This window comes from Crotalus tigris, unplaced genomic scaffold (genome assembly GCF_016545835.1).
Source record: "Crotalus tigris isolate CLP2741 ecotype Arizona unplaced genomic scaffold, ASM1654583v1 scf7180000017673.840971, whole genome shotgun sequence".
In the NCBI taxonomy this organism is placed as follows: domain Eukaryota; kingdom Metazoa; phylum Chordata; class Lepidosauria; order Squamata; family Viperidae; genus Crotalus; species Crotalus tigris.
In genome coordinates, this window is record NW_024096558.1 from 368,705 (window position 1) to 383,881 (window position 15,177).

The window sequence follows — 15,177 nt, forward strand, 5'->3', positions numbered from 1 at the left end:
ACTGATCATTTTAACCAGGATCTGTTCTTTGCAGCATTTTATGAAACCACTGCAATTGTTCTTGCAACCTCAGGACCTTGAGAATATTTTTATTAATATTGAGGTAAGATATTTCTGTGCTTTTGATTATACTAATTTTCAGGAATTTTGTATCAGCAATCCTACATAAATTTAATGCACCTCCGTATAATTGGGCTTCAAGAGATAGATTTAATTCATTTAGTACAAGAGCAGACAAGGCATTGTCACGCAGGTACCTTGGAGAGATTTCCATGAGCATAGTCAGGATACCACTGGTCTGAAAGCTACAGACAGAAATGTACAGTTGGCATCCAGTAAATTTGCTTCCAATATAGTTTGCAATGCAAACTCCAGAATCAGTTCCAGTTGACAGTGGCAAAGAAATATGTAGGTTTTAGTTCCATTATGCCTGATAAAGTTTGCTACTTACTGAATGAGAAATGAGGTAAATCAAGGCTGTAGAAGGGAGGCAATGGAAACAAGGTAATGGTTTTATTTAAAGTTTTAAATAAAAACTAAAACAAAGCAAGGAAGGAAAAAGGAAGGAAGGAAGGAAGGAAGGAAGGAAGGAAGGAAGGAAGGAAGGAAGGAAGGAAGGAAGGAAGGGGAAAGAAAAAAGTGCAGAAAGAGAAAACAAAAGAAATATTAAAAAGCTTGTAATTTCCTCTGCAGCAAATATAAACACATTTACAATATTAACTATTATGATTACAAAAAAGAGCTTATTTTTCTCTATATCATTTTTTCTAATCATCAAAACCACAAATCATAAGCATATTTTTTCTGTTTCATGAAAAAAGTCATTATAAACACACCCACATACATACATACACCCATTTAGAAAGTAAAATAGGAAAGAGAACTATGCATGCTCCTTGGCCAAGTGGAATGTAAAAAAAAAGAAAAAAATTGAGTTCCAGTCTTTTTTTTTTTAAAGAAACAAAATTAAAATTAACAAAAGCAGCCAGAAGTACCCAGATCCTGAGCATTGTGTCCAGGCTCTAACTGAGCCTGTTTTGAAACAGAGGTTGTTTTTTTCTTTTCTAGGTTTTGCTCCTTTGGTGAGCTGTTGTTCTAATCATGGTAGGGTTTTTATTGTTAGCCATCTTGAGTTGTTTGCCAGCTGGATGGCCATATAAATCGATATCATAAATAAATAAGCAGAAAAATAATAAAGGTTATAAAATTTATTTTCAGATATAAATATATCTCATGTAATGACCAAATAAATAAATACAAATATTTAATTTCCTCATAGCCATCTCAATCCCTTTTACTTCTATCTTATGCAGCTGACACTATTTGCAAAGTGAAGGGATAAGGCCCACCATCCTATAACCAGCCTGACCAGTGATGGATTTTGTAATACCAGGCAAGGGATGATTGGGACTGGATTCTAGTGGCCAATCAGCATGGTTTCAATATCTTCCATAGTATAATAATATCCTTTGGCCCTGGAAGCCAGACAACTCCAGCCTCGAAACATTCCCTGGTCTTTTTCCCTTTGTTACCAACACACAGCTATGTTTTTACAAATGATCATAATCCATTTGTAGTGATATGCTATCTATCTATCTATCTATCTATACATACAGTATATCCCATGGAATACATTGCATTTTGATGCAGTCCTCAGATTTCATGACCACAGAGCACCGAAAATGCATCTGCAATGCATTTAAAAGAATTGCACTCTGCTTATGCTACTGGACAGGCTTCCATTTTGCTACCCTTGTGGCCTAGACTTCCTTCCTCTGCTATGTCCTCTGTAACCTTTCTGGTTTGAGTTTGCTTATGCGTCATTGCTTCCCTTCTCTCTTTCCATGGCCAGAGTGATTCACCTGCAAAAATGAGCCATTTATTTTAGACAAGAGCTTTGTGGCTCAATCCTCAGTCCTGAAATAGCAGCAGAATTAGGATTCCACCAAAATCAGAGGAGCTTTTGGATTCATTATCCTTTCCATTGAATGGGGTTTCCCTTCCAAAAGGTGAAGAGGCAGAACTCCCCAGATCTTGGCTCTAGCCTATTTTGTCTGACTCCAGATTGTGTAAAATACTGCATAGATTGCCCTAGTGACTCATGGAGCTCTCCTTTAATTTGCCACCACACAGGGTCAGACCAAGAATATCAAAAACTTTACAAACATGAGTAGGTTGCAATAATTTTATCTGGCCACTTCATAACAACATCAAAAGCCTGTGGTACATTTCTTATTATAATTCTCCAGAATCTTCCTCCTTAACTGTTTCCTTAAAAATGTTTCTTACATTTTCACTGCCAATGTGGTCTTCGTATTCTTCCGCTTTTTTGCGTGGATGTTGCTAGGGAGTGAAGGGCATGGTACTTCAGGGCCCAAAGCAGGCTGCAGCCGTGCCCTTTGAACCTTTGCCCACTCCAGTGGTGGTGAACCTATGGCACGGGTGCCAGAGGCGGCACTCAGAGCCCTCTCTGTGGGCACGCATTCCGTCACCCCAGTCCTAGGCCTTCACCTGGGTTTTATAAAACCTTTTCGCCGTGTACAAAAAAAAAGGTTCAATCAATCAGTCAATTTCAACTTCTTGCGGAAAAAAAAAAAGATCTTGCAAAGTTGTAATTGATTGTGTGAACTTTTTAGTCCCACCCGGTCGCCGTTATCACCACAGCCACGCCCATCCAATGGGCCATACCCACCCAACTGGCCACACCCACCTGGCACTCGACGATACATAAGTGGGTTTTGGGTTGGAGTTTGGGCACTCGGTCTCTAAAAGGTTCACCATCACTGGCCCACTCCATCTCCTTCTGCTGGAGCCAGAGGAATTGAACAGAGCTGGAAGGGACCTTGGAGATCTTCTAGTCCAGCCCCCTGCTCAAACAGGACGATCTATACCATCTCAGACAAGTGACTTTCTAGCCTCTTCTTAAAAACCTCCATTGATGGAGCCCCCACGATTTCTGGAGGCAAGCTGTTCCACTGGTTAATTGTCCTCACTGTTAGGAAGTTTCTCCTCAATTCCAGGTTGCTTCTCTCTTTGGTCAGTTTCCAACCATTATGTCTTGTCCTGCCCTCTGGTGCTTTGGAGAATAATTTGACTCCCTCTTTTTTGTGGCAGCCCCTCAAATACTGGAACACTACTATCATGTCGCATTTAAAAGTGGTGGCAGGAAGTTTGTCTATTGCCTTGGCCAGCAGGACCATGGAAGTAATGGGCCATCTTTGCCAAAACTCCAATCCTTTCACCACTTGGGGCTGTATGGCTTTAGAGAGGACAGTATTTGTCCAGAGTGGGAAATCACTCCTTATATCTTAGAATGAATGAAATTTGCAGTCAAAATGTTAAGCTAAAACTGTTGTGTAAAAATACTGATATTAAAACATCCAGTCAAAAATAACATCTAAAAACCTGTTGGAACTGAAAGGATAATAACTTGCCAAAAATAAAACAATGAGATCTAGTGGACTTCTACAACAAGACATTTCAGAGTCATTAAAGCATCATCAAAACAACTTGGCTCCCCCAATTTTACCCTGTGCTCAAACTGGTCCAGTTTGTTCTCCTTAGAGTTCATATTGGGTCTTTCCTCTATTGCCAATCAACATTCAACAGCAGAACACAGAGGAGTGAGAAGAGTATCAGGACAAGACACGATTGTGGAGGCTAATATTGATTGCTATGGCAAACACTACAGAGTTCTGAAAACTCTCCCTTGGTGTTAGATATTGTCCTTGCTCAGTTTTTATGCTAGTAGAAACACCAGAAGACGCAAACAAGCCAAGCAAATGAGTTATACTTTTATCACTGATTTTTGTACTCCATCAGGAACTTTTGAAAGTTCATCAGTGCTTTCTAGTGGAGCTGAAGAATGCTTTGTCGTTTAGCCACTCTCAGAATCTCTATCAAGTGTTTATCAAGTACAAAGAACGGTAAGTTCTTTCCTCAACAAGTCTAAAACTCCCCCCAAATTATGGAAATCTAAGGCAAAGTTGGCCCAGCCCCTTATCATATTCATCATACTACTGTAGCACAGAAGTATTTTCTCTTTCACATACATTTTTGGGCTACAAAATGCCTTGACCTTTAGTGCCTTTACTGATATATAAACCACTTCTTTGGAAAGATGCCATTTCTATACTGCCCCATGCTGATACCTCAGATAGCAAGCATGTTATTCCATGCCCATCCCAGAGGCAGATATTTTAAATTAGGATGACCTAATCTGGCTGCCGACATTCAGATATCCACTTGGTCGTTCGGTCATTCACTCAATTCCAGACATCATTTCATCAAGACTGGGTCTCAATAAATGTTCGAGTTCTTTCATAAGTGCTTGCTAATGTCATGGGAAATAGTGTGTAGCAACATTGTTTTCTTTCCCTTTCTCAATTGCCTTTGATTTTTCCTCCTGTGCTTCTTATATCTTTTTACCTCCTTGAATGTCCAAATTATTGAAGCTTTAGCTTCATTATTAGCCCTTCCCATGAGCACCCGGGCCCTGCTTCATCTAGAATTGAATGATGTGATCTTCTTGCAGTGCAAAACTGCAAGACAAAGACAAAAAAATATAGAAAATTCTTAACTCAGCTGCTATCTAATAGCCATTTATATTTTTGGAGCCCAGATCTAGTAGCTCAGTTGCTTAATTTTCCTGCATTCCCAGAGAAATATAAAATTTGAATCAAATAACTGAGTGTTGTTTAACATTCAGAACTGGACTTTTCACCCACGCAAATATCCACTCCCTAGCAATATACACAGGTACATAAACTATACTGACAGTAACAGCTAAATTCATGCTTGAGTATTTTTCTATAGATATGTAACTTTCATTTACTGGTTTCTTACACTTCACTTACAGGTTCTTGCTCTATGGTCGCTACTGCAGTCAGGTAGAATCAGCTACTAAATATCTGGACCAAGTATCAAATATTAGTGTGGATGTGCGCATGAAACTAGAGGTGAGAGATGCTATTTGATACATGTGCTAGATTCTCCCATTGCACCAAAAAGCTGTTTTATGTATCATATCTAGTGGAGGGAATTGCTTTCATGATGATCTACAAAGGTTCCATATCTCTGCTGCAAGAACTGGATGACAGCTAGATGGCAATAAAGAAAGATATAACTCTTGCCCTTTGTTGCCATCTAGTGATCATTCAAGGTTAATCCTTCTATTCGCCTTTCCACTTTAGCAATGATATAACCCACCTTCATCAACCTAATTACTGCCAGATGAATTGGGATTCAGTTCCCATAATTCTCAACTATAATGCTTGGAAGGCAAATGGGGGAAATACAGGTTAACTTTTAAAAACATTTTTTTCAGTGTACATTGCTTTATGTAACGGCTTATGTGAATGACCTTGGTAAACGGGGAAAAAACATGTGGCCTAGCCCTAGGGAATAATTTGATAAGGGGAGGGGCAGCCTACAGCTACATAATTGACAGAGAAAAAAACTCAAAATGGATCCTCTTATCAGACTATAAGAAGAGATGATAGGAGCTTTGTACTTTCAGATTTGAAAGATTCTATTAATAGAATAGAATAGAATAGAATAGAATAGAATAGAATAGAATAGAATAGAACAGAACAGAACAGAACAGAACCTTGGAGGTCTTCTAGTCCAGCCCTCTGCTCAAGCAGGAGGACCTATATCATCTGACTGTCTAGCTTCTTAAAAATCTCCAGTGATGTGGACCACCCACAATTTCTGGAGGCGAGTTGTTCCACTGGTTTAATTGTCTTCACTGTCAGGAAGTTTCTCCTTAATTCCAGGTTGCTTATCTCTTTGATCAGTTTCCAACCTTTGTTTCTTGTCCTGCCCTCTGGAGCTTTGATGAATAACATGACCCCCTCTTCTTGGTGGCAGCCCCTCAAATACTGGTGGGTCTGGCAGCTATTCCAAGGCTGTAGATGCAGACATGCGGTCTTACCACTAAGTTAAAAACAAGAAGTCAGGAATGGCAAATGTGGTTTCGCTTGTGTGGAGGGTCAGAGAGATGATCTTGAGGGAAATAGGCAACAATTGTTACATAGGTCGAGAAAACTGAAACATTCCTTATGAAACATTCCTTAAGTCCTGGGATACATGGTAATAGGGTACAAGGTAATAGTCTAAAGAGACTCAGGCAGACTCCTCCCTGATCCACTGGGATGTAAAAGGGAATGAAGGCACAGCACAATCAGGTCTGCAAAATTCTGTAATTCAAATCTTTCTCAATAAAGTAAGTTCTAACTTTCCTGTGCAGTTGGTTTCCTGATGCCTCATAATATTGATAGCTGATAAGATATAGTTTGGTCTTGTGCAATAATTTTTCCCCACTGCAGGAGAAGTATAAATGGCTAATGAATCATAAATCATGTTTTTGCCTGTCAGGAATGTTCCCAACGAGCCAATAACGGCCGGTTCAGCCTGCGTGATCTCCTCATGGTACCCATGCAACGTGTCTTGAAATATCATCTTCTCCTTCAGGTAAAAACATTTTATCAGATTATGTCCCCCATGTCATGGAGGGGGGGGATGAAGAATGGAGAAAGGAGGAATGATGCTCAGAAAACCTGAGAAAGATCTTTTCTTCAGCTTTCTCTCCTGTTGAGTTTGGGGTAGAGAAATTCCCAGAAGATTGAGCTTAGGTGCCTGGAGCCAGTTCCTTGATGAAATTCAGAACTAGGGGGGGAGGGGGAGGGACTTTGAAGGAAGAAGACAAAGAAGAAGCTGGAAGCCAAGAATCTTAACTTTGTTTAGACAAGGTCTCCTTCCCTTGAGTCTCCTCTCTCTTTCTCTTAGAGACTTCTTTGAAGCAGTGAAACCATCTCTACCCTTTTGTTCCTTGGGACAGGACTCTACAATTTATACAGTCAAAAAAACCAGTTTCAGGCTGTCAGTGGAGATGTGGCACATGCATATCAGAGAACACACAATAACTATAATTGTGAAATCTGTTAACTCCTGTTGTTTCCTTCTTTCTTCCAGGAGCTGACCAAATACACACCAGAACCAACTGAAAAGGAGAACCTGAGGCAAGCGCTAGATGCCATGAGGGTGAGAGTAGTATCAGTGGCTCTTCTGAACAGGAAGTTAAATAAAACCGGGATAATCCACTGGTGGCAAATGTCCCCGTAATGACCTGCCTCAACTAGGTCTCCCAAGAAAGCAGAACTCTTGAAACTGGCATTGTCTCTAAAGGAACTTTTATTAGGAACTAGTGATAGCAAGGAATCAAAGCGAGGTCTAAGGAAAACTCCCGTGCAAGCAGTATATCAAAAGCAATATTCGTTACTCATCCCTCCAGGGTCCCACTGCCCATTTGAATCTCAGCCAATCCACAGGTGGTATATTGTTTTGGTAACTGGCTCCTTTGGCAGCTCTTCAAGGTCTCTCTCAGTTTCCTTTCCCTCTGGCTCCAAGCACAAACAGACTTCTAGGTAAGAGTGATGTTATTTGGCTGCATTCCTTCCCCTGGGGGAAGGACAAAGTGGCAAGGCAAGGTAAAGCATCACCCAGAGCATCCCCCTTCCTAACAGAATGTCAGATCCCCCCCAAAATGGTTATAGAAGCATATATAGGATAGGTAGAAAAGTAATACATTTCTTTGGGGATCTGACAGTACCTGTAGAACTGGCAGTGCAGAAGAACATGAGCTGTGGTTTCTATGGCATCCACAAGAGAGGGGCAGAATTTGGTTTCATAGGTGGTTTTCCTTGTATTTCCCTTCCAATGCTGTAGGGAGAGCATTGAATTGAGCTAAAAATAAGGCTCTTTTAAATTTGGGAACTGTGATATGATACAAATACGAGGCTGGTTTAGGCACTAAAATTTGGTTATTTGCAATTATAAGAGAAACCAGCAATTTATGTTTGACCTTCTACATCTAGATTCCTTTGCCTTAGTATTGATCTAGCTTGATTTGACTTAAGTTAAGAAGGTTAAGATGGCATCACTGGAGATGTGAAAAGCTTTCACTGTGCAAAAAGTGTATGTGGGAATTAAGTACTTACACAATATATACTTATTCTGGTAAATTAAGTGATAAATTACATGTTTATTAATAATTCCTTAAGCTTATATTTTTCTATTGGACAACTATTTCAACTGTTTCTGAATTTTCTGCTACTGAATGAAAACCAAATTATTTATTTCACTAGGATCTGGCTCAGTGTGTGAATGAGGTCAAAAGAGACAATGAAACACTGAAACAAATAACTAATTTCCAACTTTCCATAGAGAATCTGGTGAGTGTTGCTGTGAGGGACTTTGGTAGAATTTAGATTTGAACATTTTCAATTCCTTTTGAGATTAATCCTATACCTTAATTATATCCAATATAAAACCAATGGGATAGCTCACTGGTGCTGTCCAAATAAATTATAGTCTCCAGCTAGCCCAGCTGTTGAGCATCTTGGTTGGGAATTGTGGCTTTTACAATCCATCATATCTAGATGTCACCAATTGTTGGGCTATGTGGGTTCAGTCTAAAAGGGGAAATCATTAGTAAGGAAAACCCTAAAATAGCACACACCCACAGCCTACTAATAGGTTACCTGCCTTCTTCCCCAAATGCTAGTTCTTTTGCTATCCAGTATTTTGGAAGTTCCTCCTTTACTCTCAAATTCATCCTGAAGGTTACTGGTGGGGGGCTCTTTTCTTTCCACATCTTATCAGATCCATTCACTTACTAATGCTCATTCTGTGATCCTCTAATTTGCCTTTGACCCTTCCATTGTTTACCTTCTGCTGGTTCCCTCTTAGTTTTTGTTTCAGGCTGTTATGTCTTGCTCAGCTCTTTTCATCTTTGCAGAATGTTGCTGGGTATTTTCAAAATAGATGTCTACCAGTTCACCCTGTTCTCCAGCCTCTGCCCATCCTCCTCCTTCCATGGTCTCCTTTGAATGCTCTTTTCACCAGAAGCGTTCTGCTTTGAACTTTCATCTGTAGAATTCTACCAGTGCATTTCACCTTCTTCCACACTGTATATAGTCTACCCTTCTTCTTTCTTCTTCCATGATTCCCAGTCAATTGATTCAATGGCTTTCTCCAAAGAGCTCTCTTCTGCTGCTGCTTCTGCCTGCACTGCAAATCTGCTAATAACTACCTTTAATTCAACATTGGCCTCAAGAACAAAGGGCCTTACATTCTTCCTCTCATTCCCAGCCCTGATTTCGTCTCTCCGTTTGATTTCCATTCTTATTCTTAAGCTGGGGGAGGGGAGGGGTAATTTTTAACAGCAAACTATATTGTGTCTTAACATCATGGCCTTCATGCAGAATGCAGAAGCTCATGGCTGCTATTTGGGAAATAAAAACTGGAGAATGAAATCATTCTTGTTTCCCTTTATTAATGTTATTTTGGAAACCAGCCACTGAAAGGAGTTGGCAATCCCAAACAAGTCCTACGCATAAAGAATTTATATCTTGTAAATATGATGGTTTTCTTTCCTCCTAGTCACAATCCCTGGCTCACTTTGGGAGGCCAAAAATTGATGGAGAGCTGAAGATCATTACTGGGGAAAAGCGCTCCAAATTAGACAGGTAATGGATAGCATGAACATTTTGGCAGCAATATAAATTCATATGTCCCAAAGCCAAATGTGTCAGATATTGTATATTATGATGTTTACTGAAATACTGAAAGCAAAAGTAGTGTTTGCAAACACAAAAGCATTTCATTAGCTGTTCTGCTTTTATTGCCAAACCTGAGAGGGTCAGAAGAGAAAAAAGTTTGAGGTAGGGAGCTTCTACACTGTTGATATCCTAGTTCTGGATAGTGTGTCTCAGCAATGTCACTTCCACACTAATATGTATCTTTGGATTTTTCTACTCTTTATTAGATTTTTTAATAGAAAGAATGACATTTTTTTTAAATCAAATCTATGCCATCCAGTATTTTCTCTGCTGCCTTGTAGCACAAACCTATTTAATACAGACAAGGAACTAAGTGGCTTCTTTGCAGATATTTCTGAGTAATTGCTATGGTTCAGTTTATTGCTTTCTGCTGGATATGATAGGAGAACTAATGGTCAGTTACCGTTTGAGTAACGTTTTTGTACTTAGTGCAATCATACTTACTTCTGAATTAGGCCTGACATGTCCAAGCTGCAAAAATCTGTCACTAAAGGCCAGTAAAAAGTTATTTTATTTTGCATTTCTTTTCTGACAACTAATGAATTTTGCAGCCCAGGTATAGTAGCCCTATTCTAATCAGAACAAGATTGGATTATTGCACTTGCTATCATATTTGGAAATTAGTGGGGGGAGGTTGTATATTTTTAAAATATTTACAGCAAAATAATACTTGAAGTGGAAAATGTCCACTTTAAATAAGGGACCAAACAGTTTGGAGATAAACAAAATGTCCTTCATTGGCATGCACTGGGCTCCTAGCCAAAAGAATGCGAAAGAGCCCCAAACTAGGCAAGGTTATGGGTTATATACCACAGAACTGTTACATAGGAATGATAAAGAAAGCAATATATCAAATTGTGTTCTTTACAGCTGCGATGTAACATGGAATGTAACATCTGATAATACTGTACGATGACTTTGTATGGCTACCCACCTACATTCTTCTCTACTAAAAGCACTTTAGCTCACCCTAATTACAGATATTAACAGCATGGACCATAATGAGTAGACTTTATTGTGCCCATATATTGCCTCCTTCCACACCAGACAACAGTCTGGTTTCTGTTATTTATCTCTTTTCTCCCCAGGGTAAGCAGATAGCTCTGGTTTGTCTGCTCAGTTATATCTCTTGTGGCTTTTTTCACATGCTTATCCCATTACAAGAACATCTTAAATAACAATTTGCTTCTTTTTCATTGCAACCAACACCTGCTATCTCTGCCTAATAGTGGGTCTAGCCTTGGCTTATATGGCTTGATTTTTGCCATTATACTTACTCTCTGTACTGATAGCAGTTTTCTTTGAGGAAAGGAGGGGCTGATGCTTGCTCCTTCAAGCACCCACAGTTGTTTTCATTCATGAGTACAATTGTCCACCTAACTTTCCAAAATTCTTTGTCAAGTAGCATCATGGGTCTAATCACTTGATGAGGGAAGGGCCAGAGGTTGATGTCATCACTAAGGATGCTCTAAATTTCTATGCGCATATATCTCAAGAGAATACTGAGCAATTCAACACTGTTTGATGACTACCATTGTTATCCAGACAGGTCTGTTTCAACATTCATTTGTTTATAAAGTACATTTCTTGCTTGACTTTCTGAAGTTAACCATTTCTTGTAGATATGGTTTTCTCCTGGATAAAGCTCTGCTAATCTGCAAGCGAAAAGGGGATTCATATGAAATGAAGATATTTGTTGATTTGTGCAACTACCAGGTCCGAGATGGTTCTTCTGCAGAAAAAGACAATAAGAAGGTAAAGTCTGAGTACATCCTATAGGGAGAAAACCTGGGAAAGGAATGGCAGTCATGGATTCTATTTTGCTCTAGAATTAGAACTAAATTTTAGTTTAGCCCAAAAGGACAATGCTGTGCTTCCTTTCTAATCCATTGTACTATGTTCCTTCCAAAGGGGATTAATAGGGGACAAGGGGTCTGGGATTAAAGTGCCCCAGATTTTGCCTTAATAAATTATTCTGCATTTTTTGTTGTCAGTGGACTCATATGTTTGTTCTAATTGAGCTTAATGGATTCTCGGGCTATGAACTGTACTTCAAGACACGAGAGCTGAAAAAGAAGTGGATGGAACAATTTGAAATGGCTCTGTAAGTTTCTTCTATTCCTTTAGCCTTGGCATGATGACCTTTATCATTCCAAGTCTGCTGTGCTTTGGACTAATCACAGCATGATGGATTCATTCCAGATTTAACAGGGCACCTTAATGGGAAAGAGAAAGAAAGAAAGAAAGAAAGAAAGAAAGAAAGAAAGAAAGAAAGAAAGAAAGAAAGAAAGAAAGAAAGAAAGAAGGAAGGAAGGAAGGAAGGAAGGAAGGAAGGAAGGAAGGAAGGAAGGAAGGGCTTGATTAATCAGAAGGCTTCTACAGAAATTAGATAGTTATAGTCATTAAACATGGGTTTCCTGTTAGCTGATCAACAAAAGCCGTAACATTTCCAACATTTCATTATTTCATGAAGTTCAGCAATTTCCTAGAGTTCTTTTTGACAAAGCAAGATGAGAAATAGGATTCAGAAAATAAGATAGAGGATTTCTCAGACTGTGACCATTTTTATCAAGAATCTTTGTTTATTCATTCTTAATTTTTCACAAACTAGCCTATACTTTTTTTGCTTTCTCTTAAAATGAAATCATAGGAATATTTCAAAGAATATCAGCATTTTCAATTTTTACCAACTGGCATGTAGAAAACCAAATTGAAACAAACTCGGGAACAAAAAAAGAAAAATAATATAAGAGGGCCAAACAATTTACTGCTTTCCTAATGCCTTTTACAAAGCAAAAGATCTAACAAGCAGAAGTATTGCATTTTGCTTGCTAAGTGCCTTCTTATTCCATGATACAGCTCCAATATCTATCCTGAAAATGCCAAGGCCAATAGACACGAGTTCTACATGTATTCATTTGAAGATACCACCTCCTGCAAAGCCTGCCAGATGCTGCTGAGGTATGCACGTTACGCCATATACTTCAATCCCCCCTTGAATAAATTCTAAATATTTAATAATACAGCTGCCATTTTATGTGTAGAAGCAGACAGCCCTGTAAAATAAATAGCCCATATTCCACTTTATCCTGAAAAGTCAAATATGTGGACTTACTCTTCATACCCTTCTATCTGCTCATAGAGGAACCTTCTACCAGGGCTATCGCTGCAGCAAATGCAGGTCACCTGCTCATAAGGAATGTCTTGGCCGGGTGTCACCATGTGGAAAATCCAGTTCAGGTAAGTTTCTAGGTAGTAGCCAAACCTTATTCCTTGCTTGCATATTGCATAACAATGTGCCATAACAATCTGGCAATCCCCAGTGTTCTCATTCTCCATTGCAGGACCCTAATTTATTTAACAAGACTATGCGTTCTGCAGGAAGGCCATAGGCAAGACCAGTGATTTATGGCTGCAATTCTTCTTCCTGACTCAGAACATTAAATCAGTAGTAGGAAAGTCCCCAAAAGGGTTATGGTATTTCACAGGAATGGGGAAAGCCTGTGTGCCTAGATCCTGCTGTTGTTCTCAGCCTTTGGAAGCTAGGCTTTCTTTGGGACAATATGCAGCAAAGGCCAGCTACCTGTGTCCTCTACATATTTGGGGCTATAAATGGTTGGATAATTTTAGTCCAAATGTCTTGAGGCAACAGAGAAACAGTTTGGAGGGCTGATGGGAACAATTTTATAAAGTAGTTATTTTGGGGGTGGGGTGGGCTATTTATAAAATAGTTGCCATAGTGAATGTGATCAGTCACCAGTAATCATATACAAATCATCAAACTACTGTTGAGGTTGCTTCTGACTATACTTTGAAAAAGCAAAGAAATGGCTGGATGTATGAACATAGATGAAGGAATTCCATCCTCCTCCTTCTTTTTTTCCCCAGACAGGATAGCCATTTGTTGGGAATGGTATAAGGTCTCCTGCTTGAGCAGGGGTTGGACTAGAAGATCTCAAGGTCCCTTCCAGCCCTATTATTCTATGTTCTCACTATAGGGATTAGGAAAGAGTTGGCTCCCTCCTGTCTATAGAATATACCACTTCCTTCTTCCTTCCCTTCTTTACTGCTGGTGGCTTATCACCTCTGTTCCTTCATGTTAATTGCAAGATTCTCTTGTCCCTATAATGACTGTAATACTGCTTTTTTCTGTTTAAAGGTGACTCTGGATTTACTGTAAAAAAGGTAAAAACCTGAACATTTAATTTAAATTCGTGACAAGTTGAAAAATTGGGAAATTAATGATGGATAAATGGTGGAAAGACAGATGGGCCTGGTTTATATATCATCCAATATGGTGGAAGGACTGGATGACTGAAAACTCTGTCCCATGGATGCCTTTAATGATGCAGTTTGGTTTTGGTGTAGCAGAATATGTCAAGCCACCCAATGTGGTTTAGCACAATGTGTTAATCAGATCACAAATAATCAGTGGCAAACCACAAAATAATATTTTTTTAAAAAAGCTAGTTAAAGACAATATGGAAATTTGACCATTTTCCTTAGCAACTTCATCATTGCATTTCTAAAGATGGGTAGGAAAAGCACTTGCTGGATTGGAACACAGGCTGACACAATACATATTTTTATCAGCCTTAAATTTTCCTCCTCCATCATTCCGCCATGAGGAAATTAGAGAGTAATAGAAGGATTTATTGTCTTATTCTGTCCAAGTGTTAAAGCCTGTGCATGAATTTGGGGCCTTACAACAGAGATCTGAACATTTTTAATTTCAGCAATGTGAATGTGTGTATTACAAATCAATATGTTGATTGTATTAATAGTTTGCTGTAGTGTGTGAATAGAATTTGTGATTTGTTTCTGGTTGGACTATATATCCTCCCAGGTTTTTAGCATACTATGTGCAAGGTCAGAACATCTAAAAAAGGAACTCCAAATAAGAAATTGGCCAACCTAGCCATTATTAGTCTGTTCTTCCACTAAATTGATTCTAATAGTTTGGCTTTTCTTGCTATTTGAATCTCTGACTCTTTTTCTTTTTTTCTATTCCCTTTATCATTTACATATCTCTGCCCAAGGCTCTTCCTTGCTTTACAGTATATCTTCCTCTATATCTCCACCTTCTATTCCCTATTTTATTCCTCCCTCTTTGATTCTTTACCTCTTCTGTTTCCCAAGATTCTGTTTTCTGTCCTTAACACTAAAAGCAGTACATAAAGTGAGATCAAACCCACCCACTCCCTCCATTCCCAGAATGCCAAATCCATGTGCCTAAACCCACATAACTGAAACAGAAGGATGATAGGATTTGGTATAATTGCATTCTGTTTTGTAATAACTGGGAGAGGAGTTCAACTTGTTCCTGTTAGAAGTAAAGTCTTCATCCAAGCCGGGAATAAATAAGCAAACATGGTGACTGCTTTGGGAAGAAGGTTACAGTTTATTGCAGAAAGATGGTCTTCAGGAAAGTGCAGAGGAGAGAAGAAGAGAGCAAATGGAGAGATTGAGCACATGGGCAGTAGGTTTTATACCCCCCCCTAGCCTTTTGTTTGGAATAGTTTCCTGTTCCTGTGGCATGAACCTTGAGACTGTT

General features: G+C 39.1%; 1 protein-coding gene across 1 annotated transcript in view; it reads left to right on the top strand.

Annotated features, from left to right (window-relative positions):
• VAV1 (vav guanine nucleotide exchange factor 1) overlaps window positions 1-15,177 on the top strand; it is a 69,267-nt gene that overhangs the window by 39,493 nt on the left and 14,597 nt on the right. Inside the window, exons 7-18 of the mRNA XM_039337266.1 lie at window positions 35-103; window positions 3,823-3,926; window positions 4,859-4,958; window positions 6,379-6,474; window positions 6,976-7,044; window positions 8,148-8,234; window positions 9,445-9,530; window positions 11,246-11,378; window positions 11,618-11,727; window positions 12,483-12,584; window positions 12,766-12,863; window positions 13,783-13,808. Of these exons, the coding sequence (XP_039193200.1) occupies window positions 35-103; window positions 3,823-3,926; window positions 4,859-4,958; window positions 6,379-6,474; window positions 6,976-7,044; window positions 8,148-8,234; window positions 9,445-9,530; window positions 11,246-11,378; window positions 11,618-11,727; window positions 12,483-12,584; window positions 12,766-12,863; window positions 13,783-13,808 (1,080 nt within the window). The remainder of the gene's footprint in view (window positions 1-34; window positions 104-3,822; window positions 3,927-4,858; window positions 4,959-6,378; window positions 6,475-6,975; window positions 7,045-8,147; window positions 8,235-9,444; window positions 9,531-11,245; window positions 11,379-11,617; window positions 11,728-12,482; window positions 12,585-12,765; window positions 12,864-13,782; window positions 13,809-15,177) is intronic.